The sequence below is a fragment of the Aulonocara sp. 'chitande type north' Nkhata Bay genome, linkage group LG18, assembly GCF_057382095.1.
Source record: "Aulonocara sp. 'chitande type north' Nkhata Bay isolate Kocher_YH1m ecotype deep benthic linkage group LG18, A_spYH_male_GT1.1, whole genome shotgun sequence".
Lineage (NCBI taxonomy): Eukaryota > Metazoa > Chordata > Actinopteri > Cichliformes > Cichlidae > Aulonocara > Aulonocara sp. 'chitande type north' Nkhata Bay.
Window position 1 is genome coordinate 7,142,420 of NC_141361.1, and position 25,410 is coordinate 7,167,829.

The window sequence follows — 25,410 nt, forward strand, 5'->3', positions numbered from 1 at the left end:
AACATGCCCCTAGTAGGTCTCCCAAGGCAAATCAAACCCAGGTGAGAAGCCAGACTTAAGCGTGATTCAAGAGATGCCTGAGGGATGGGCTCCTCAGTAAGTGCTTGGTGACTGGGCGTTTAACCTAGCCGTGAGGAGGTACTTGGGAATGCTTATTCGTGGGCTCCCACAGATGATGCCAGAGGTGTTTTGTAAGGTTGCCAATCAAGGGTGGAGACCTTAGTGGTCCCAGTCTAATATAACTCACTCTAAAGACACAAGCTCACAATCGGATAGAATCAAATGATTTTGCTTTTCGTGACAGCTTTGGGAGATAGTGTGTTCTTCTTCTGCGAGCATGAAGACCATTTTATTGGTGTAGACAGGGTTACAATACAGCTTGTTTTTGGATGATTGGCCATATTCCTGATGATGTTGAAGAATATTAATTAATACATTTAATTAATTTGAATTAAGTAACAAAACAAACATCACAAAGTGCTACTCAACAAAATACCAGAGCATTAAAAAAAAGAGTGAACCAAACACACGAATAAAAAGATGTTTTTAGTTCCTGAAAAAGAGTCTGCAGATCTCAAGCTCAGAGGGAGAGAGCTCCAGAGTCTGGTGGCCATTCTGGCAAAAAGCTGTCTCCTTTAGTTTTCAAGTACACCCTGATCACATGACCTCAGGGACCCGCTGGGGACATATGGATATAAATGTTCAGTGATGTAAGCTGCTGCTGCTCCACGAAGAGCTCTGAAAGTCAAAACCAGAATCTTAAAATGACATATGTTGGAAAAGGAAGAATACCTGATAATAATTTTTGCCAGAAGTCCTCCTACTTACTTCTTGTTGGTTTTAACCTGTAACGTGATTGTGGAATACGCCAGGCACAGACACACGCACACACAGGTAGGTACAGCCAACTTCCACATTTATTCAAGTGTTGTTGTTTTGACAGCTGACTCAGTCACACAGTCTGACAGCTCACGAGCCCAGCTGATCTCTCTCCTGGCCGCTCCTCCTCGTCTCACTATAAACACAGCGGAGGGAGACCATCATCAGTCCATAAACAACATCAGCTGTTCTTACCGGCCTCGCAGCGCCGCCCTGATGAGCCTTCCGCTCCACTCCTCCCCTGCAGCTGCGCCCGGGGCCACGCCTCCGCCACAGTGATCTTTGTCTAATTTTAACAAGCACAGTTTCCAAAGCTTACATGAACCTTTAGTGATCCCTGTGTTATTTTTGAAACTGTCGCAGGGGTAATTATAGAAGCACGCGATCTTTGACAGTCTGATATTTTTGAAGACTTGTTGCAGTTTCAGCTTTGTTTTTTAATACTATGGGGCTTAAGTGGGGTTTAAACATCTCAGATTTGTCCCAGATATACTAGGAGCAGAAAGAAATATCTGCAGCTATTTCTGGTTTTCTGCATTTACCATAAAGCTCTTTTTATTAACTGCACTCAAATAAGAACTCTGTGCAGTCTTGAACTTTGAGACCTAAGTGAAAAGGACAAGTTTACAGTTGCAGTTATCAAGTTGAGTTATCATCCTGGTCCCAGACAGTGTAATGCTGACACCTCTGATGACAATTCAACAGCATCCTGATACAATCATAAACTGTCTGCAAGTTGTTGCACAGGTCATGTCGATATTCTGCCCAGCAGACGTTTTAGAAGTCAGGAGGTCAGGGTGGAACTGCCTGCATGCTACATCAACTTCCCTTTCATGCCCTGAAATCAAACCTGTTAAATGAGGTCACTTTTACGTTTACTGCATCGCACTTGTCCAGCCAGAGAGACCCTCAGATTTTCTCAGACTCCTTCTGAATGTGAATGCGATATTGTCGATTTTCTCTGGGGTCACGGATCAGGAGACATCAGCTCTGTGCTCCCCTGCCACAGAGATGGGCAGGTTACTGATGGTCGCGTGGCGTTTGGCGTGGCTTGACGGACACAGTGTGTGATTTGCAGCGACAAGCGGAACAAATGTCGGTAATGAGGTCACCTTGGCCGCCAGATCTGTCCGACTTTCAAACCTGATCCCTCCCTCTGTCTAACACACACACACACACACACACACACACACACACACACACACACAGAAACAGGATGACTGACAGTTAAACTGATGCTTACCTGTGTTTGTAGAGATTTTTTTATTTATTCCAGTGAATACAAGCAATTTTTTTTTTTTAAATGCAGCTGTTAAACATGAAAGGTTTGGCAATAAATGCTTTAAACGGCACAAATAATATGAAAATTGAAATAAATGTTGTTAACATTAATACTTAAGTACAGACTCAACTTTACTTTTATTTATTTTTGTAACTTTGGTTCATCGTTTTTAGAAACAGAACACTTTGCAGGGCTGTGGCTGAGGTCTGGGAATATAATCAAATCAGTAAAATAAAAAAGGCCCCATAGGTCATGAAAAATGAGCAATTTAGACTTTCAGGCAACTTGTTGTTTACAGTCTTACACAATTTGCCCAAGCCTCTGTGTGATCAGACAGGAAAAAATCCAGCACTACATATCAGTCTGAGCACTTTATATGTCAGATCTGTACATTTAAAAATAGGATCCGTGGTGCGTTTCTTCTGTTCACATCAATATGTTTTTGTGCGTGCAAATCTGTGTGAAGGTTCTTTACTGCTCGACGGTGTTTCTGCTTGTCTTTTAGACTGTACACCAGTATGCGTCCGTGTTCAAAGCCTTTATGTGCGTGTGTATCTGTGTGCATTTTTGTTTCTTTATGGCTTTGACATGCTAGTATGTGTGTGAGTGCGTGTAAGACAAAGCAGATCTCGTGCACACAGCTCAGTGTCAGATCACATAAGAGGACTTGCTCGCCGAAGGGCAGATTGAAACCAGAAGCTACTCGGGAATCAAACAGCAGCTGAAAAAGCAGCAGAGGGCAGACACAGTCTGGGATAATTCCTTCCAACACATTCACACAAAACATCTGCAAGTGATGTGATTTAGACGGTACCGAATGTCACGTTGAAATCAAGGTACACATTCTTGAGCTGTCCTGACTTCTGAGAATCTGTAGGATAATTATTCCTCAGTTTATCCAAACTTCATGTACGTGCATGTCAGTTATGATAAAAGACTAAAAAGTTTATATATTTAAGAACAAATCTTGGCATCTTCAAAACAAGGTGGAATTTATGGATTTCTAATCATTTGAGCACTCAAAGCACTTTCTATTACAAGTCTCATTTACTTAGGAGTCGGGGATCAATCAACTGATCTTGCGGTTGGTGGATGACCCGCTCTGCCATCTGAGTCCCCACAAATCTCCCCCAGATATTTGGAGAAAATGTCTCACCCCTATCATGATTATACTGGAAATTAGAAAGATGCCGTAGTGATTGTGTTTTGGCTGGCTCACCCACTTGACTTCTCTCAGGCTTGAGGCAAAATGTAATCTGAAAAAATGTCAGTCACATTTCAAAAGGTCAAATCTCAGGTATTAACAAAGTTAGACAAGTTTATTTGAAAGGAAGGCTTGTGTGTGCACTGTTGACTTACTATACTTACATGTATAGAAGTATAGACGTGTATAGAATAAGTGTATAAACAGATCGATAGAGAGAAATAATGCAGACTTTCAAAGTAAACTGAGCCCCGTTTGCTTTAAATACATCAGTATACTGCAAACAGCTTCCACCTGTATATCTGTTTTTCTTCCAAATAGAAAAGGCATTAATGATAGTGAACTCTTTCATCCTGTTGTTGACACTCAGTACATTAGAAATTGCTTGGCCCTGCAGGTAAAAGGCAGGCCTTGATACACTGGAGGCCCCAGGGAGGAGCGATATCTCCTTCTTATCCTCTGAATCTGTCCCACATATGTAGCTTCTGAGTGGGCGCTAGCAGCCTAATGCCAGTTTACCCACAGGTCACATCTCCGTTTTTTTGTTTTAAAGTCTGCTAGTGTGGCAAAAAGCCCAGGCTTTTTTGTTTTTATTGTGTGTGTGTGTGTGTGTGTGCGTGCGTGCGTGCGTGCGTGCGTGCGTGCGTGCGTGCGTGCGTGTGTGTGTGTGTGTTTTGCTTGCTGTTTTGTTTCTTTTGTTATGTATGCCGGAGGCCGCCCTTTATTTACAATCTAAACCCTCCCGCTCAGGTTCCTGACTGGTACTGCCAGCATTCTGTCTCCTTTCCCAACACCTCCCTCCCACCTTTGCTTGTTTCTGCTCAAAGTCATCTGGTCCTTTTCCAAATGAGCTATCCTCTCTCAACAAGTGTAAAAAGTGATAATACTAATATCCTTAATAATTAAGATAATATTTGTAATATTTCTATTATTAAAGTACAGGAAAGCAGAAATAGTGTGACAGCAGACAACAGCAAACATTTAATCTCCATCAGATATCCTGATGTTACAAGTATCAGTGGTTGCTGTCATTTCTGCAAATTTTATCACTTCACCCTATTTTCGTCCCACCTGGATTGTAATTAGGAGCCACAGGACAAGATGGCTTATTGGCCAAGGATAACGTCTTGACATAGCAGCCTGTCTTATCGTACAGTTACCCGTCAGGCCGCTGTGCCCCGAGGCTAACTCAATACTGGAATGTGCCTTCCTTCTCTGTGGCTTGTCTGATGTGGACGTTTCAGTGCAGGCCCGTAGATATGTTTGTAGAAGTGAAGTCGCTCCTTTTTGTTGCCCAGTTTTTGTAAATGTCCTTTGATGTATTTGCTCATAAGGTCAAAAGAATATGTGAGGAATTTGTTGTTAGGCTGATGTGACTATTATGGTTGATAGAAAAGAGGATATTGGTCATTAAATCCTTGTACGTAGTGAAAACGCCTGCTACTGTGCATTATCATTTTCCTCTCTACTGTGTTACAGCTGCCTCACTCCGGCTGAAGAACTATGTTAAGCAAATTGAAGTGAGTGGCAATATATCGTGCAGTGGTAATAGATTGTGGGTCTAGATCTCTGCAGTCTGTGAGGTCAAGCTGTTCTCTGAGCTTCAGCTGTACTAAAGACCCCCACGCACTAAAACAGGCATGTGTCACTTTAGGTGAAAGTACCTTCCAGCTGATTCATTCAGTCACATGTTTTTGGTTGAAAAGTCCGTCCTTCCATCCGTCCATCTGTCCATGAACTTACTGCACAAGCTCTGTGATGGACTTGTGTTTTTTTCTTACAAAGACAGCTGGCTTAAGTTTTTATTTTATTGTTTTACACAAATGCCATTATAACCAACTTTTGAATGTGTTGCACACTGTACCTCATTTCTTAAAACATGTTTGAATGCTAACTCCTGAAAAAAAAACCTGAAAGGGCTTAAAGTCATGTGTTTAGTCAGTTGTAGTGTTTGGTTAGCATTGTTGTCTCTCATTATGCAAAGTTTGATGTAGATGTAGATCCATGTTTTGAAATAAAACATGAACTTTAAAAGCTTTTCTTTTACACAGCTTTGTCATTTATGTCTGAATAAATGTATTTTGTAGAGCAGCTAGTGCACGTTGAAAACTGTAAAATAAGAAACATATTTCCAAAGAAGCGAACGCATCAATATCCCCTGATGTGATTGAATACTTGGTTTGGTTCTTTGCTTTAACAGTTGTTGTTTCAGGGGTTTCAGTTACTTCAGAAATGTTAAATTCAGTGCCTTGTCCCTTTCAATAACTTTGATAGATAAACAGCGATTGCTCCCTCGTTCAGTCGTTTCAGCTGTCTGCACCAGGGTCACTTTTGCTCAATACTTTCTACACAAAAGCAACAGTTTTGTACTCTCTGTCAAGGCTTCCAGTCAACACACATCCAGCCAGAACAGCCACAGCATGAATAAGATGAGCAACCTCGAGCATTTGCGGTCCCTTGAATACATTGTTGTACAGGCGAAGTGAGGAGGCGGGAAAAGCTCAAGGTTTTCTCCTTTAGTATTTGGACTGCTTGTCCTCCCTCCAGTGATAATGGAGGATATTCCCTCTAAGTTGAGTTTCAGGACAAGAGAAGACCGTGCGACTCCCCTGCGAGAGCCCCCGCCGCCTGACTGCCCAGCAGACTGGCCTTGGCTCCGTCACAGTGCCAGCAGGCTACTTGGGGAACACACACAAGCCCGATCACTATATGCATACTGTATATATGTGGGCACTTACAATGCCACACTAAGAGATCAGTATAAGAAAGAGAAAAAGAAGAAAAAGCCTTTTAGATATCACCTGTTATCTTAAAATGTTACTGGGAAATTCGAAATCTATTTTTTGTTTATCATGGTTGTAAAAACTACATTTATTCCACTTAGTGTTTAAACTCCAAATCATGTTCTGAGTGGCTATTTGTCTTTCCAAACAAGCCTAACTGATGTACATACACATGCTTACAAACCAAACAAGAGAGAGAGAAAAACAGATCTCACAACCAAGTGAAATGCTGATTTGGAGCACATATGCAATTGTTTGATTTCACTGCAGTGACTGAAAGCTTTGCTACAAGATGCTTCACATTGAATGTATGCATGAGAAGCAAAGACAGTGCACAGCAAAGAAAGGTGAAGAGAAGACGGGTAGCCTTAACAGTGAGACATACAACAGAATTACTGCAAGAACCCTGAAAGAGAAGATGCCAGGAACTGTGTCTTGGCTCAGTTTTTAAGGTTTGCAAGGTGGCCTGTGTGCCAGTTGTCACTCCAGATTTGATGGTCGCATGAAGGCCTCTACTCTTGGCGCTGACATGCTCTGTGGTTGATGTGCATGCAGCCCAGCAGATCAGATTTTTTGCATATCCCAAGTGTGAACAAAGTGAACTGAAGATCAGACCATCCAATTCACAAGAGATGAGGGATTCTGGCGGAAGTCAACAGTCTTTGTGTTACAGCTGAAGAAAGCTGAAATAAAGTTGAAATTTTGGACTAATGAGGTCTTATGCTGAAATTTTATCATCAGACGTTGTGGGTGAATAACAGGAAAAGTTTGCCTTTATTCAATTCAGGAAAACAAATATCAATCCGAGGTTCAGAAAAGTATACAGTCACAGTTTGTATGCTTTCCCATGTCAACCTCTTCCTTTCCCACTTCGTCATATGCCATTGCACCGTCTGAGGCAGCCCGTGCTACAGCACCTGGTGATCAGACGGCAAGTGGTTTGCTTGCCAGCACCACCACCGTCTGCTCTCTCCCTCTCAATCTCTAACGTGCTCTCTCACCCAGTCTGCCCAGAAGATGACTCATATGTACTGTAAAGGTCATCCATCAGAGTGATGGAGGAGGGAGGCGTTAAGTGTTGGCTTTCCATGTCAATTTTTTTGTCAGTAAACCATTTGTCCATTTGTCAGTAAGTGGAGCCTCTCTCCCTCCTCTTCTCCTTATTTGCTCTTACCTGGTAATATCGTTTTTGCAAGAACAATGGCCACTAAGTTGACAACGCATTATAATTTTTCTCGAAAGTATTAATGTTTAAGTTTTACGTCGCAAAACTATTTTTATGTAGTGCAGTAATAAAACTTCGAGCAGGCGGCAATGTAATTACTGTGAATGAAACAGTGATGCAAAGCATTGCTGGGAAAAATAACACGATTACAGTCATTTCATTGTTCGGCTTTGGTAAACAACATAAGTGAAATGTAATTATTTATTGAAATTCTTTTTAAAAAAGTTTGTGTTTGATACAAAAATGAACAAAAATCTTCTTTTTATAAATGTGTTCTACTTTTTATTTAAACTAACAGTGGTTGTGGTTGAACCAATAACTCATTTGTTTTTCAGAGCTTCACACCAACTTTTGCAGGCTGTCCTAATAAAACCCAACAACAACAGTTTTGTGAAGCTATGCTTATTTACTCTACGTTCTTTCTAAGAGCTGTTTGAAAAGATTGTTATTGGTCTTTTTATGAGTAGTATGAGCTGAAGTCAGAATCAGCCCACCAAAGACGTTTTCCTGTAATTTTACATAGAAGTCAGTTTCATGTAAAAACTGACTCCTTTGTTCTCAGCTGCAGCTGCATAATGATTGGAACTAGTATTATTTATTAACAACGATTCACAAGCTCAGTTTTATTATCATAAATTTGCAAACTGCCTTCACCATTAGTCAGAGGTGAAAAAGGGTGTGACAGGAATGAGCCAACCTCGGCAGTGTGAGCTGTTGTGCTTTCGCGAGCAGCTTTTCGGCTTCTCATTGCTTGACTGCTCCTTCCTCTTGCTACTCCTGCTAGCGCTTCTCCTCCTCCCTGCTACTAAAACAGGGAAGGTATGATTATTGATGTTTACCAGCTGTGATGTCTCACCCCCCCTGACACTACACCCTAAACCCGCTGCTCCACCCCTCCCCTGCAGCCGAGCCACTAACCACACCCTTCCACAATCTGCTGAAAGATGTACTCTTAGGCCCTTTTCTCAATTTAACAATGGTTGTTCTTTTTTCACATAAATGCCCTCCTGGACTCCCTCTCACATGAGGATGTGCACATCCTCATCACTGAAACAGTGGCCACTAGCCCGTAGGTGTAGATAGACGACAGACTCATTGCCCAGTGAGGTGGGTCTTCTGTGTTGTGCCATCCCCTCAGCCAGAGGATGTTTGCCTCTGGCTGAGCAGTCCTCGTGATGCTTAACTATGCAGAACTAAACGTCACTTGGGTGAGTGATGGAAGTTTCCTCCTGTGGCCAGATGAACAGATTTAACTTTCCAGGGTTTCCTTACCTGGATTATTGAGCATGTATTAAGACATCTAAAGCAAACAATAAGCATTATTTACTGCCACTAGCCAGCGCATGTTGGGCGGTCCTCCTGTTTCTGAAGATTGAGAGCTCTTACCTTTCAGGACCACCCTCCCTCCCTGCACAGCTGGGTAAAGCCTGGCACTCTGTGGGAGGTTTGATAGATGGCAGCCAAGGTACTGGCAGCCCTATCTCTGGCCTTGCCAAGCGATTGTCATCTGCCACTTATCAGCCCTATAAACACCCCCCAGAAAGCACTTTGCTTCAGAGGGGGGAGGGTAGGGAGAAGATAACAGGGGTGGCAGGAAGACAGAAGTGAGCACTGAGGACAGAGGGAGGAAAGTGAGAGATTGAAGGAGGAAGAAGAATGCTAAAAGAGCAGAGAGGAGGAAGCACCGCATTCTCACTAGCTATTTGTTTTATGCTAGTGTTTGTTCTAATGGTTTGACTCTTCCTGGTCACATGTAAATACTATTGCTGTTACATTAAGGAATAGATCATGGTTTGGGTTAAAGGATAGCATTTCATAATATTAAACATATGTTACATATGAAAGCTGCTCATCCTTTTTCCTCTAACGTCTAAGTCTTAAAACAGTCACAACACGATTACAGTAGACTTACATTAATTCCGATGGTCTTTTTAAACACGATGCATTTCAATTTGTCTACTCGACTACCCCACATTTTGAGAAATGATGCTGTTGTGATGTCTTCTGGATTAAAATGTGATGGCTTTAAGTCATGCCCAGGCATCATCAGCGTGATCGCCCTTCAGGAATTATGAAGAAAGAGTCAGGGGAAGAGTAGGAGAATGAGAAGAATTTAGAGGTACAAACTAAGTCTTCACACTAAATTACAGCAAAAACTTGCCAATTTTGAAAACAACCCATGAGAGCTTTGACTGATCTGGCATCCCTGTCTTCAGGATGACTTATCTGATCAGGGTTGGCACAAAAACTACCCAAGCTAGAATAATGACATCATGCCAACCATGATGAAAATCAAAAGCCTCTCCATTAAAGACAAAACTAAAAATGAAAGTGTAAAAGAGAAAATTTGGGAATAACGGTTAACTTTTTCACATGGACTAATTTGTAATATTGCTGTTGTTTTTACCAAGTATATTTGTCTTATTTCTAGTCAGAATTATCTCATTACACTTAAAATAAGACACAATCAGCTTCAGGGCAACATTTCAGTAAGCTAAAGGAACTTGTTTCAAGACAGTGAATCTTGAAACTAGAGGGAAAAAATGAGATTTTTCACTTGTTCCACTGGCAGATTTTTTACTTAAAACAAGATATTTTAGCTTGAAATGAAACAATGAAACAAGTGAAAATTCTCTAGTTTTTCTCTAGTTTCAAGAGTCACTGTCTTGAAACAACTTCCTTTAGCTCACTGAAATGTTGCCGTGTAGCTGATTGTCTTATTTTAAGTTTAATGAGATAATTCTGACTAGAAATAAGACAAATAAACTTGTTAAGATTTTGAGTTTGTGCAGTGAAATTGTGTGAATAGTGCCAGTTCACAAAAAGCTCTTTGACCGTCTCACAAACAGTTCTGATGCATACAATCTGGCAACATAAGGAGCATGGGAAAACTAAAAAAACTAAACTAAAAAACTGGGATTAGAATTTGAACAAAAGTTTGAATCATGGCTCCGATGGAGAAGAGCGAAAATAGTGGTTTCAGAATAAGCAGAGAACGGTGGCACAAATTTGCACAAATTCAGTTTGTCGTCACAATTTTGAAGCCCGAACAGAGTTTTATTTCATTTTTTTCTCCCACATACTGGAGGTCAGTTCCATTTGTGCAGAATTGGGTTTTATGACTCAAGACTCAATTTCTCAAAGGTCACCTCCACTTTGGGAATATTAGTTTTTAAGACAGTTCCCTCTCAGAAAGAAAAGCTCTTTTACACACTTCCCAGCTGCTCTAGTGGAAGGTGGACGTACGCTGTATGAATACCAAACAGTAACATGACAAAAAAAAGAATAGCCGGTTCATGTGGGTTTATGTTTCATAGTATGAGAATGGTGATCCACTAATGAGCTCTTGTTATTGGAATACGGCTTCCTGCCTCATTGCAGTCAGGCGTCGGCTGATGTGAGGTCATTAATTGTTGTGGGCGGTTGGGATATGTTTTCCTGCCGGGGTCCCCGGTGTCATATCGGCTTAATGAATTGTTTATGTAAAGTAACAGAGGTGTTTAATACCTGCCTTTTAAAATGTGAATGAATCAAACGGAGCAGAAGCGAGGAGCTAAATGTCATCAATTAAAGCAGAGAACGCCGTTCACAGCAACGAGCGAGACAAACACATTATGGTTAATATACTGTATATGTGCATCTATAATCCTGGAGTTCAATCAGATATCAGCAACATTGGAGACTGGACTCATGATGTTAAGTTTATATCATGGAAAACAAAAAACAGATCCGTAGCATAATGTTCAAAACAAACAAACAAAAATAATCCCAATTTTAATCACTGAACTCAAACTTTGCTGCTTTGTGGAGAGATTTTAGCCTATTATTAGTCATTGCTTTGATTTTGTGGCACATTAGCTTTATGGTTCAGTTAAGCCACTTTCCTATTTTCCTTACCAAAAGGAATTTGATTTAACAGAGGAAAAAGAAAAAGTATAACAGCAGCTGAAGTGACTTCATTTATTGGCATGATTCCTGCTTTCTTCTTTCTTAGTTTGAAGGACGGGGCGAATAAAGACAGAGCCTTCTTCAGTAAGCTCTTATTTCTTCTCGGCCTTCCCCTCCCTCACCCGCTCTTTATCTCTCTTTTTTCTGTCTATCACATTTCTCTCAGTCTACACATCATTCTTTCTATCCTCCCTCGATGGTCTCTCATCCCCCAGGTGGCCCGAGATGCCATTTCGGCCCCCTGCTTTTGAATTTAATTACAAATGGCATTGTTTTCACGCAGCCCTCCCTCCTCATCTGACACTCACGTTCCCACAAACACACATTCACACAGCACACCGGTCCATGCTGCATCCCAGATTACTGCAGGCAATAACACCAAGAATTAGGGGAGTTGGGGGTGGTGATCAACAAGGAACAGATTGAAGGCTGAAAAGTTGATATCAGAAATCAAATTAATGCAAGTGAGAGGGAAACAATATCTAATTAAGATGCTTTTGAAAAAACGACAGGCAAATCTGTTTTGACACAATTACTGGTGACTTGTAGGGTCGATTATGAGATGAAGCGTTCAGATCCAAAATATTTGAATTGCTCTGCGTTTATCACGTAATAAATGAAATTAGATTCTGAAGGGAGACAGGAAACAGTAACCATTTCATAACTGAAGAAATTTGCTTTAAAACACTAAACTGCAAGGAAAAAATATACACAGTGGGTCAAGTTATTTGTTGGACGAACGGGTTGTGCATGAAATTATGTATTAATAATTTGTTGCTTTTATTATGAAATTATGTTTTAATTTCAATTCATTTTATTTATACAGCGCCAAATCACAACAATAGTCGAGCTTTATATTGTAAGGTAGACTCTACTACAATAATACATACAGAGAAAAACCCAACAATCATCAATTTATTACATTTGACAAAGACATGCCAAATATGGTCTGGTAACAAAAACATGAACCCTTGACCCTCCCCAGGATGAGAGGCTGTCTGATGCTGTGGAAGGGATTTTGCTGTGCAGTCAGCCTTCCTTCGTTTTAGAAGGAAATCATTTCAAAGATCTTATGGGCAATCACCTTTATCATCCTGTGATGAATAATTTCTATCTTTATAAGAGTGGTCTCTTCTGAGATGACAGCACCCCGATTCATGTGCCACAAGAGTGGCTCTTAATAGTTTGACAAGTAGCCTCTAAAAATGCTGCAGCCCTCACAATTGCCAGATCTCAAACCCAGGGGATAATAGCTAAAATCTTATGTTCTCTTAAAAGATCTTATTCTTTTTTGTGCTCTTAGAAAGTCTTTCTTTCTTTTATACTTGAAGAATCCCCATCTCGTGAAGAACTCCAAGGAGTTTACACATGCAAAATAAACAATTTGTTACAGTAAAATATCTATCTGTCTGCGCTATGTCCTGTCCTATCCTCATTAACCACAGCATTCTTAATCCCGGCTGGCTTTTTTATTACCTGCACAACATTAATTGATGGTTGTGCTCCTTGGACCAGATCTTGTAGGGACACAGGGAAAAAAGCAAACAGCCTGCAATATATTTTAATTTGCTCAGGGATTGTTGCTCTCGTGATGAACTAATGTGATTACACCAATGTAGTGTGTCACTGCAGTGATGGCGTTTCACTGGTTTCTGTGCCTTTGAAGGATGGCTGTTGTTTTCTTCTCATTATACAGCTTCTGAAATGTACCCAGGAGGGTGAGTGAGAGGTATAGAGGTTTGCTTCTTTGGGGTGGTGGTTAGTGGTTGGAATAAGGAACCCTCAGTGCTGCAAAAGCATCTATTCTGTTGGTCCAGGACTTGTGGAGCCAGCCTGGGCCTTTCTCTTTTGTCAACAGTGAAAAATGAAGCATTTCTGAATCCCCAGCACTCGCTGTGTTTCCCTTTAGGCGCCTCAGATACATTGAGTTAACATAAAGCAAAATTCAGGACGGGGGTGGCACCGGTGACAAATGAAGCGCCTCTGTGTGTTTTGGAGGGAAAATAAAGGGGCCTCAGTTGTAGAAATGAGATTTGGTCCATGTTACTTCCTTCAGGCCCAATTTTTCCCTGCAGTCCAAATGTATCTGAGAGGTACAATGGAAGATGGAATATTCTCGAAATGGAAAAAAGTGAATAATTTGAGTATAGATCATTTCCCTTCAGCTTGCTCTCAGTCTGCAGTCCATCGCTGCTTCAGTCCCATTTTGTCGCATTACATCTTATTTTCACACTGTGCTGCCTGTCTGGCTGAAAGAAAAGTTGCCAGTCGCTCTGATCACGACACCTTGCCCATTGCAGCTTCTTAAAAATGGATCCAATTTGGGTTTTGGAGAGAACGCTCGCTGGGGTACAAATGAGGCACCTCAGGTCGCTTGTTCACGAGCAGTGCTCTCATTCGACTTGGAGTCATTTGTAGTCTGCAGGAGAGAAGAGGAGTTGATGGTCCGGATAGCTGTTGGCTACATTTCGGAGAGGCCGCGGTGCCGCGGTGTTGGGAGGTCCAAAGACTTGTCGACTAATTAGAAGAAGCTCGCCGCCTGTCATGTTGTCACGCTTGCTGGCCGCAAGGCAAGTCACTCTAGGGAACCAGACAGGTGGCCATGTTGGTGCAGAGATTTCTGATTCTGTCCCAACAAAATCACGTTGGGTGCTTTCATGTTTGTTTGTGTATATCAGGCCTTTTACTCTGATTCTGTATGAGGAATTAAATATGAGTGTTTGTGTGTGTGTGTCTTAGATGTGTCTGCCTTTGTGTGTGTGTGTGTGTGTGTGTGTGTGAGAGAACCCATCACCGACGCTTTCCTGCAGATGCAACTCAAATAGGTTGTGCCTCACCAATTACCAAAGGCTCTTTAGACAACAACATCTTTAGTTATTTCACTGAGTCTGGTCCCAAAGTTGCCTGCTGTTTACCGTCTCTGCTTGTGTTTCATTTGAACTTAATTAATCCTTTAAAAGATTTTGTTCAAATCAGTGCATTGGCAGCACTACAACTTGCGTTCATAGAAAGTAGCAGCAGCCTCAGAAAGAAATGAAATCAACAGAACGATTGAAGGCATTTAATGGAATCAAATAAAACCGATTTTATCTGTGAAATGTAGTGAATAATGCATTTTTTTTTTACATGTTTTCCCTCCTGTTCCATGCAAAGTAACACAAATAGACATTTACTTTTCTCTGAAAATCATTTGCACAAGCAACACCAATGCCAAACTGTTTTACGGTGGTACTTTCTGCAGCAATGAGAAATACACCTTCTTTCTCAGTAAACATGCAAACAGTCCTTTTAAAGTATTTTAGACAGTTCAAGAGGTTCACTTAAAATTCAGCCTTGGAAAAGTACCATGTGGCTACAGCTTTAAAGACTGAAAAGTCATGTTTCCTGCGAGGGGAAGATCAATAATTCATGCGATTCATGTGGCTTCCAAGAGCAAACTAACAGATTATCTCGTGCAACTGCTACACTGCTCTCTGAAGGCTGAGCCATTCAAGAATTCTGCCCGTTGTGGGATGTCACAACAGGCGTCTTACCTTTTTGACAAGTGATGGAAAACACCTGAGTTGGTGTTGATGAGTTTGAAGAATCCTAACAAGTTGCAACCGACGTCTGATGGAGACATCGGTTTTTAACGCTGAACTAGAAGTCTGTTCAGATGCTCCTCAGTGAGCATAAGAGCAGGTGCCACTGACAAACCAATTCAGCCACTTCAGCTTCTATTTCTCTCAGCTGCTGCTGCTCCCTGCTGACAGCACTATTAAGACATGTCGGCCCACTTGGCTATCGCAGACAAGGTGTTCATACGTCTTTGTCTGGGGCCTGCAAGTACCAGTCAGCCACAACATTAACCCTTCAGCGTCTTTTTATTACAGCGTGACAGAGCTAAACGAGTCCCCTCCATATACCACATGGAAACCAAGGCATTCACATTAAACAGAAGGAAGTGTCCACCTGTGATTGATTTTGGCTTTATACATTCAAAAGAGCTGCTCGTTTGGACTGTGGTGTTTAAGGTCAGCATCTATGGTTGCATAACATCTGGCATAAATTGACCAGTGAATGACGAATTGAAAGACTAATTATTAAAGCCACTGGTGAATTTGGACTGTGGCAGAGCTGGGGCTCTATTTGCATATCCTTCATCTGTCTGGTGTGTCAACAAAGAAGACTCGCTTTCTTTCACCTCACCGGTGTATTCAGATGCAAAGCGAAGTGAATGCAATTACGTATCCTTTCTTTTTTTTCATATCGTTTCTGTTCTGGCTTTAATATGTGCTCTGCTGAATTTTAATTGTAGACCTCCATTTGTTTCCCTTTAAGCTCATGAAAAAAGAGAGCTGTGCGCAGGGTTTAATTCTATTTGTGTGGAAATTTGTTTTAATATTTGCCTGGCGGCAGGTCGGGTTAAAAATTCATATTTCATAAAGTGAAGATATGCTACAGTAATAGCTCATTTGGACCTGCAATGGTAGAATTTATTCTTGAGCCCTGTGGAAGGTTTTCTTTTTTTGTTTTTTTTGTTTTTTTTTTTTTTTGGGGGGGTGGGGGCGGGGTTAATTTGGTAAATGAATGTGTCTGCGAAGAGCCTGCACGATAACCTCAGTGATTTCACCACCAACGCCATGACGACCTGTCTGGTAAAATCCACATTTCGTTGTAGACCATGCTCTTGCTTTAATTTATGGGATAGTTGCAATAAAGTAAATTCAGAAATATTGCAATGAGAAGAAACTGCAGAAAATTACCGTTACAGGCGAATGTGAGCGATACGATCTTCCTATTGGACTTTAACCAAATCTTTATAATAGGATATATTCCACTAAACAGCCACGACCACTCGCCAAGTGCGCGTTGTAATTTACAACACCTATGGTGGCTGCTTGCTACTGCATAAGCTTGTTATATTTGAGAATGTGAATGATGACATGGATTGTTTTTGTGATCTCATAAGAGGCCCTTCTTACACCAGTCCTGTTGTCAGATTTCATGGTGTGCAATCAGTGAACCTTAAAGAGCAGTCATGGGTATGGCTGAATAAATATTCCCTTTTTGTGTCTGATAATTAAAACACTTAAAAGACTGAAGAGGCAGTGCTTGACGACATCAATCTGAATACAAAAAACACTGGAGAACAGTTCCAGCTGTTCAGCTAGCCGTGTTTCACTGGTATGCATATAGCACTTTTTTACTTATATTTGGCATCACAAGCCACAACCACCCACTGATACATAACTTTACTCTATGCCTACTTTATTCTATTCTTTTTAAATGCTTTTTACTTGGCAAACATTAGGGGGTCAGTAGGGTTTCAGTGTCTCCACCAAGGACCCTTTGTTGTTACTGGACATAAAATCCAATTGAACCTTTTTGGCATATTGCAGTTCAAGTGGTCTGAGTGGGCACTAGACTCCCGTGCCTCCTCTGGCCTCTCTTTTTAGACTTTAGAAAATGTAGCTCGTGACAGTAGCATTAAGCCAATTACAGGCCTTGTCAGACTAGATCAGGTAAAGTAGTGTAGGTATTATATGAAGTCCAAAAGTCCAAAAAAGACTTGGTTTTGAAGAGGATAGAGCTAGTAAAGTTTCAGAGAGGGGGAGTGTGGTAGATGGAGGGCTACCTGACTTTTGTTCTTCTCTACACCAGAAGGATTGTTTGCGAACGCTGTTCTTACAAACTCTCTATATCTCTCTGATGTCTTTGTGCTTCATAATGCAACGATGCTTCCATAGTTTCTACAAAGGATCTTTATCAATCATGTGTAAATTAACCAAGCTGCATTTTCAAGGCATTTCTATAAATCATGTTCTGGTTTTGCTTATACGTCATGTGTTAAGGAGGAGGAAGGAGGAAGCATTGATTTTTTGTGAGCCAGTTGAGCACAGAGTTTAATAGCTTGTTTGGCAGAATTTGTAGCATTGATTAATAGTCATGACTGTACACACATGGATGCCTATTATGCATTATTGTGGACACTGAGGATTAATCACATGTTAAAGTTAATCTACACTACCTGTTTGGAGGAACAATATGCAATAGACATTGTTGTTACGTTTGAAAGTTATTGCAGTTTTGTTCCGTTGCCATTGTCACAAAAATGTTTAAAAAATGAACATTGCTTTGCTGATTTAGCATTATAAACTTTTTCATATACGATGTTTTTGCCGGGGGCTAGAAAAGTATTCATTATTATTTTCTGTAAAAACATACTGTTGGACATTTTTCAGTTCATTAATCATTGTGGGGTTTTTCTCTCTGTTCTTTCCTTACCATAGTCCAGAAGAAGGTGTCTTTAGAGAAGGAAGCCAAGGTCAGCATCCTGGAGGCTGGGATTGCCGATGTGAGTACACACTTTACTTTTAGTTTTTGATTTGAGGCTAATCAAACGTCCACGTGATTAGTGAAGCAAAATGTGACAGGAGTCTCAAACCCAAATGAAATGTATGAAGGTGCACTCATTACCTACTGCTGCTAAGTTTGAACTTCAAATTTCTCAAAATGTCTTTCCAGGCTGTAGCATGCAAACACTTTTCACCACAAAACCTTGTGCATTAGTGCAAAAAAATGCATAAAATGTATGAAAATATGAAACTCATTTATTCTAATTGGTAACTCACATTCCTCATATTTGTGTTTGATAGTAACTGTAGACACTTCTCAGAGCAGCTGAGTCATCGCAGAAACGACTTCATGAAAAACAGAATTTCATTAATCTTCCTTTACTTTCCATCTCTTTCCTCACTGACTGTCACTAATGATGCACTGCATTCTTTATAACTCCACTTGAGTAAATCAATTAAAAACAACCCACACAAACAAACAAACAAAAAAGCTATGCAGCACCAACAGTAAGGTCTAAGAGGGGTCTTGGCGCGTGATGGCTGCTTCATCTCTTCCACCTGTCTCCATCTCTCGCCTACATGGCTTTCATCTCCTAGCATTGCTATTCTCCACCATCTCTGTAGTAAATAGACTGCTGAGCATCTGCACTCCCCTATTGATTCAAGGCTTAGGCTGTACCGATGATGGCGCGCCATTCACCATGCTTATCAAAGTGGCAGGTCTGAGGGAGAAATGGTTGGAAAAGGGGGCATAGTAAGTGACTGAGGGAGAGAAAGACAGAAAGAGTTGGGAGGTTGGAAGAAGGGAGGGATGGCATGGAGAGTCTTTCAAGGTGATCGATACCTAGCTGCAAACAGCAGCCAATTATGGCCAATCGAACCTCAGTTGTAAGAGAAAGAGAGGGAGAGAAGCAAAGAAAACCCCTTTAGCTCAGCCTGCCACACAGAGGCAAAGCAAAAACTGGCGAGTCGCAACCTGCAACACAGCATCCATCATCACCCCATACAGTGTTTATTATAGTTTTATCATACTCTGTAAAATAAGAATATTAGCATACTACATCACAGATGACAGGTTAAAAATAAAAAATAGAAAAGTTAGTCTCTCAACAGTGCAGAGGAGATTATTTGTTTTCTCACAGACATGAAAACTTGACTTGAACAGGCCTGCAGGTTTGAGAGATGAATTCTCATTTTCACATTGATGCCTGTGTATATTTGGAATGGAGATAACATGAAAATTTATTGTTGCAGCAGAAGAGGTAATGGGAGAAATAGCATGCAATAAAACCAATAAAGACAAAACAGTCCAGCATTAAAATAGATCATAAATTATTGTGGGGTTGTATAACTTTACGCACCTGAATTTCTAGCGTATTAAGGTGGCAAATGAGTGAGAACTACACGGGAACGGTATGTCAACTTTAATGGAAATATAAGGATTTTAAAATGCTCTCATTAAGTTACAAGATAAAAAAAAAAGTGTGTTTTAGGCTGTGCCTGGATTTAGAAGATGGAAGATGTTGGAAGGACATCCCATAACTGGAAGAAAACTGAGTATACAACTGGTATTTGAATGAATCAGCTCCACAATATCTAAAATCCAAACTTCTGTTGTTACACACAAAAAATCCCTTTACTTTGAGATTTTCTTGGACACCTTGTTTAATCCAACTTAAACACGGTTTTGCTTGAGCTAAAACAGTGCTCCAAATATCTGTGCTTTAAAATCATCACATTGCTGTTCTGCAGCATTTATATCTAGTTCAACCGTCTCACAGTGAATCAGCACATCTCCTGCTGTTCGTTGTGGCTCGTTCATGATTTGCGACTACACTGAGCTACTACGTTTCAGAGGAACTGCAACAGTAGTTCTGAAATGTGTTGTCTTTCTAATTCATGACACCATTGAAGCTTCAGTAAGCGTCTTATGTATTTGTTTGACATATCCCCGAATGAAAGCTGTTATTATGCGCTGTAGTTACCATTTAAAACTACTAGTGGCTGTGGGGACAAGTACATAAAAAATGCATTGGTATCCTTTAGATGATGTGGAAGACAGCACATTGATAACCAAGAAAACCGACTTGCAAGCTTGAAATTTTAACCCATAAGAAACAGTTTTGAACAGCAAGTAAAAACACAGCAAAAAGTATACTCGAGTAAATAGGAAAAAAAAGCCTTAAACGAGACTCCAGTTAATTGACTGCCATGTGTGCCTGTCTCATCTGTCTTTTAAAGTGGACAGAGTCCTACAGCTCATTTTGGGATTGCTTAAACAGAGGAATTAAAAGCCCATATGAGATTCTAATTGAGGACTTCTTGAAACATCTGCTTTAGTACAATTTAGAAAGAAAACATCATAGAAAACAAAAACTATCCTGTGAGCTCAATGTGTTCTGATTTTTAGCAACTTATTTGACCCTTACTCGAGGGCACAATCTCTTGCATTTTTTTTAACAGTAAAAAATGCAGGAGATTGTCTTCATCTCTGTTTGACCTTCGTCCATCTCGCCGTTTGCTCACTTAAATTACAAATCATTCCATCAAAGCACTAATTTGCAAGCTCAATACCTTTGATTTGTGGACTGTGACCTAAGTCCTGCTCTTTCTTTGTCCGCATCATTGTGGCGAGCAGCTTTATGTTTGCCATTAAGAGCTCTAAAGCCTTGAAGCTGTTTGGATGAACTGAACGACATCTGAAGCGTCATAAAATTCTCATTTAAAACTTATCCTGCGAAACACTGTTGGAGGAATGTGAGTAAGTTCTTGAAAGTAAAAAGAAAACATTTTGAGGATTTTTAAAAATCTGTCACTCTTCTGTATTCAAGGTCCGGATAAACTTTGGTATCTGTTTGTTAGGGTTGCAGAAATCTTGTGGCAATGGTATTCGGAGATGCAAAAATGTCTTATTTGTGGATGTCCTGTTTTAAAGTTGGACATTTTACACCTGCTTTGAACCCTGACTTGCTCTTTCAGACTTTTTGTAGCGGTGTTAAGAAAATACATGACTTCTGTGTATAAAGGTGAGATAACACTCACGACTGCAAATGGTGGATTCTTGTCAAGAGACATAACATAAGTCATCTTAATGGTTGTAGTCCCGAGTAATGCTCATCCTAAATCAGAAGGGACGAGGGTGTTGGGGCTACAAGGACGCTTTTAATTTTGAGAGATTCATTAAATAACCGCCGTGTTCTCATCCCAGGGAGTCAAATACTGCCGTTCTCTCATAGACGCTGGCGGCTCCGGAATACGCACAAGTGCCCCTTGGCATTGTTGCGGTGATTCACTGGCCACAGCAACGTTGAGCCTTGAGACATAATGGTCTTCTTTTGAAGAGCAGTGAAGATCGGAGGGATAATGTTGGACTGTCACAAGTTTGTGAGCTAGGCCGTGGTTTGCGTCCTGTTTGAGAGCTTTGCCTTTTGCTTTGTTTTCATTCGCTAATCTGTTACCCTTTTATTTGCAGCTCGGTTTAATTTAGGCACAAAAAATGCCCACAATGCAAACCCTGCAGGTTATAATATGACACTGGGCCAGTGTGGTTTCTTAAAGTGCCCCCTTTGGCCATTTCAGAATTAAATCTTGTCCCACACCATAAATGAATGGCATTAAGATTATTTTATCTTATCCGTGTGTAAATCTTAGAGGTTCTCAGCTTTAACAAAATCTCAGGTTTTGTTATTTTTGGCACTATCAGAAAGGTGATAATTCTTCTTTATGCTGATTATTGTCGCTGGAGTGGTAGGTGTGCACGCATGAGGAAGCAAAATAATAGACTCTAACCTAATAGAGAGTGCATCTTCCAATGACATTAAATTATACTTTGCCCCTGCAGTACCCTTCATTATCTCTCACTCTGACTGCCGTTAATTTACGTAGCTTCAGGATTGGAAATCATTCAATCACCAAGGCCACGGAGAACATGGCACAGATTTCTCCACACTGAGACTTGTGTCCAATTAAGTGAATGCATGTTTGTTGGGAGGGAAGAAGGTGGAAGATAAGGTTGCTGCGGCAGCAACCATTGTCCTGTAGTGGCAATATTCGCACGCTACCCCATCCAGCTCACTTTTTCACTGCAAATAAAGGCACTTCCAATCTGTTTGAAAGAGCTTTTTCACAAATAGAGGAGGGAAATCTAATGACACAAAAAAATTAAAAAATAAGAAACAATGGGAGTGGATCGCTTTTTCCATCACAATTCAATGTAATTGCTATTTAAAATACAGGGCGGGAGCAAACACTCCCTTTTACCAGAATGCCAAAAGGCCATTTGCCACAAAACGGCTGATTTAATACAACTTTGAGGAATGAGATCTTTTGCAGTTTTGTTTTTTGCAAGAATCAGGCATTTTATGATCCCAGTATTTAAATTTTGAGCTGCATTGATGATTAAAAGTGAAAACATGTTAGCTCATTTCTGTTTTCCCTTCCACAGTGATACATAAACTTAAACACTTGCGGTTAACACGACATATAATTGTCACATTGCATTATGTTTCTGGAAACCCTGTCTGGATCCTTATTAAGGAATGTAATCATTACCTAAGTCAGAGTTTTTGAACAGCATTGCTCTGGGAGACTCTTGAGTGAGCACTTGAATGTGCAAGACAAGGGTCATGTGACAGACACTGGTTGCCAAGGTAGCGCCAGCGCTTCTGAGCTTCTGCGGTATGGCTAATTGCTTTTTTAAAAATAGCATACTTAGCAATGCTAGAAAGAAGCAGTCTGTGGATTTCTCTCTTTGTCACTTGACCCCTACACACCCTTTAACAGCCTCACGAAAGTAGTTGTTTAGTTGACTGAGCTTAATCAAATTTCAACAATAGAGGTGACAGACTGGGAACAAATGCTTATTCCAGCTGTTTTTCGAAAACACATAACGACTTTTTGTCAACTGAACTGCCTATTTGATAACCTTACATGAAGTGTACTAGTATGAGGCAGGAAAGAGTTAGATAAAAATTAATTGCCTAATAGTGTTGAATGGATGCCACCTTCCTTTTTACAGACATTTGTGTATTACCTTTATTTAAACAAGGCAAGCAAAGAAGAGCAAGCTCTCGTTTTCACATATATATCAGTTAGACAAATCAGGTTTGAAATATTTTATTACAGTGGCAGAATAAAACAAAATTTGACATCTAGGCTCAAAGCTCTTCATTAAATACAAGTGTTAGTCAACCTTTTGATGTAACATTTGTAAAAAGGCTTAGTCCAGTTTGCACTATGCATTATTATAATTACATAGAGGTGGAATGTAATTTTCTTATAATCCACGTTCACAACAGAATATCTGGATTTTGGGATTCGTTCTCATCCCTGAGATGGTGATGAAAAGAATTTCTGATCCGTGTTGTTTGTTGTCTTGCTCTATACCAGTGAGTCACAACAAGCAGCTTTCATAATGATTTCACTGAGAATACATTCCTGTCTGCGGTCTCGGTGAGCAGAGTGATAGCATCACTCGTAATGACACAGTATTGTTGTCTGCAGCCTGCCCAGGTGCCTGAATAGAGAGCTGGATTTGAATGAGAATATTCATGAAGCAAAGAGACTCACATATTGGATCAAGGTTGTCTGTTGGCTGATGCATCCCATTGCACCTGCAATTTTTATCACAAGGTAGAAAATAAATGATTAAAAATCAAACCACTGCCATGCATGTGAGCTGTGTACATATATGCACCCAGGATGGACCTGCATGTGTATGAAAATACACCGGAGTTCTTATATTTCTATCTGTGTGTGTGTGTGTGTTTTGGGCATGCACTCATGCATCCATCTGCATCGCCTGCCATAGATATTCAAATAGCTCCATGTGAAAAATTGAATCAAGAGGCTGTTGAAGTGCTGGCTCTTCTTTTTCTCTGCGGCCGTGACGCGGCGCGTCTTTGATATGGTAATGACAGCTCGCCACACGAGCCCTGAGGGCCAGATGCATGCTGAGATGTAACCCAGGTGTCTGTCAGATTGTGTGGCCTACCTGGTTACAGGAGACAGTTTGCTTACTAAAGAAAAGGGCAGATTTGTTGCTTCGACTACAGAAAAGTAATATTTTAAAGATTTTTCAAGATTTATTCTTTCTTTTTTATAAAAGAATATATTTCTGGAATATTTTGTCGTAAACTACTCCTGCTCGCATTAAATAATATAGAACACATATTTATGCTTATTCTTTAATTAATTTAATTTAGAGAATTTTTGTCACCTTGTTAACGGTGTGAGCTTTCTGAGTGTTTTCTGGTTTAAGCTGTGGCTGTAATTGCCAAGATTCTGCACCAGAAAAAGATATTGTACAAGGTCCCACTGTGATTGCAGCTACACAAAAACTTCTCTTCTTGAATATCACATCTTTCCAGTCTCTTATTAAGTATTGTGGCACTGCTGTAGTGAGCTTGAATGGACATTTACAACACGACGGAAACAGCTATTTAGACGGCTTGAAGTTGCACATTAATTTGTCTGATATGCACACAGTTGAAGCTAGCTGTTACTGGAATTACGCATATAGTCAGAAAACACTGTCTGACACGCACGGCATTTACAAGCTAAAGTTTATCAGACTGACTCCACGATGTTAAAATCATGTGTTTCCTGCTGCATGTGAAATGTGGCAGGTGTAACTGAAAAGGTCAAAAAAGCTGCTTTTTCCCTCTTTGGACAGCCTCAGCCTTTTCTTTTTGCTAATTTTGGTAATGGCTAATTGTATCATTCAAATTAGACACAACTGAAATAGAAATAAGCTGCCAAAATACAGTGATCAATGCTATATAACTATATAACTCCATCTATTATTAAACTAGTCTAGACCAATAGTCCCAGAAGATATAACCTCATAGCACTTGTAGGAAAGTGAAATCTAATTTAAAAAAAAAAAGAGCATTACTTTGATAACCTGTTGCTTCATTAGTGTGCATATGATATGATATGAGTTTCTACATTATGTTTTTTGGGTTTTTTTTTTATTTTCTTCCAAATCTTAGTAGATTCCTTTGTAAACTCTCTACAGCTGTGGCCCTACTGGTTTTATTTGACATCAATATCATGTATAATTTTGATGCAGAAAAAGTTGAGCATTCTCCTTTTAAGCATTCTGTGTTTTCTTCACTGCCCGAGCGTGTCGCTGCAGCTTAGCATTTCCATGTTTAGCCAGCCCCGTCTCACACCTCGTCTGGATTCTGCTCTGCACGTACTGCGTGCGTCGTTCAGACTGCGAGCTACACTTCAGCAGACCGGCAGTCTGCTTACAGGTCGCTGGCGGACACCCGCTGGGCTTTCTGGCAAACAGCATGGCACAACAGACAGCTGGCATACAATGTTCACGCCCCCCTTCCTATTTTCCCCAGGTGCTAAATGGGCTGTTAGGTACAGCTGAGGTCATCCACAAAAAGTGGTATATGAAAATAAAAGCCCAGAATTTCAATGCACCTCGACGGTCTGGATCTTTCTCTTGGGCAAAAATGCATGCCCAAGAGGCTGCGCTCAAGCAAACAAGGCGGGTAATGACACTAGCATCAAGCATGGTATTATGCACCTGTGGGCTCAGTCTAATGTCCTTAATAGTGGGCTGTAATTTGGACTGGACACACTGCATCACTGTTGTCTATACACATCATTGAGCAAATGATCTGATACTGTGAAATGGCCCTTCTCATTAACTACGTCTCCTGCCCGATTAGCCAGCAGTATCTAGGCATGATTGTTGGTAACTGGTGTTGTTGTCGAGTCACTCGTTAACATAA

At 40.5% G+C, this 25,410-nt stretch overlaps 1 protein-coding gene across 1 annotated transcript in view; it reads left to right on the top strand.

Annotated features, from left to right (window-relative positions):
* Positions 1-25,410, top strand: part of LOC147307892 (receptor-type tyrosine-protein phosphatase N2-like) — a 216,082-nt gene that overhangs the window by 99,326 nt on the left and 91,346 nt on the right. Inside the window, exon 12 of the mRNA XM_086270826.1 lies at positions 17,594-17,658. Coding sequence (XP_086126952.1) covers positions 17,594-17,658 — 65 coding nt within the window. The remainder of the gene's footprint in view (positions 1-17,593; positions 17,659-25,410) is intronic.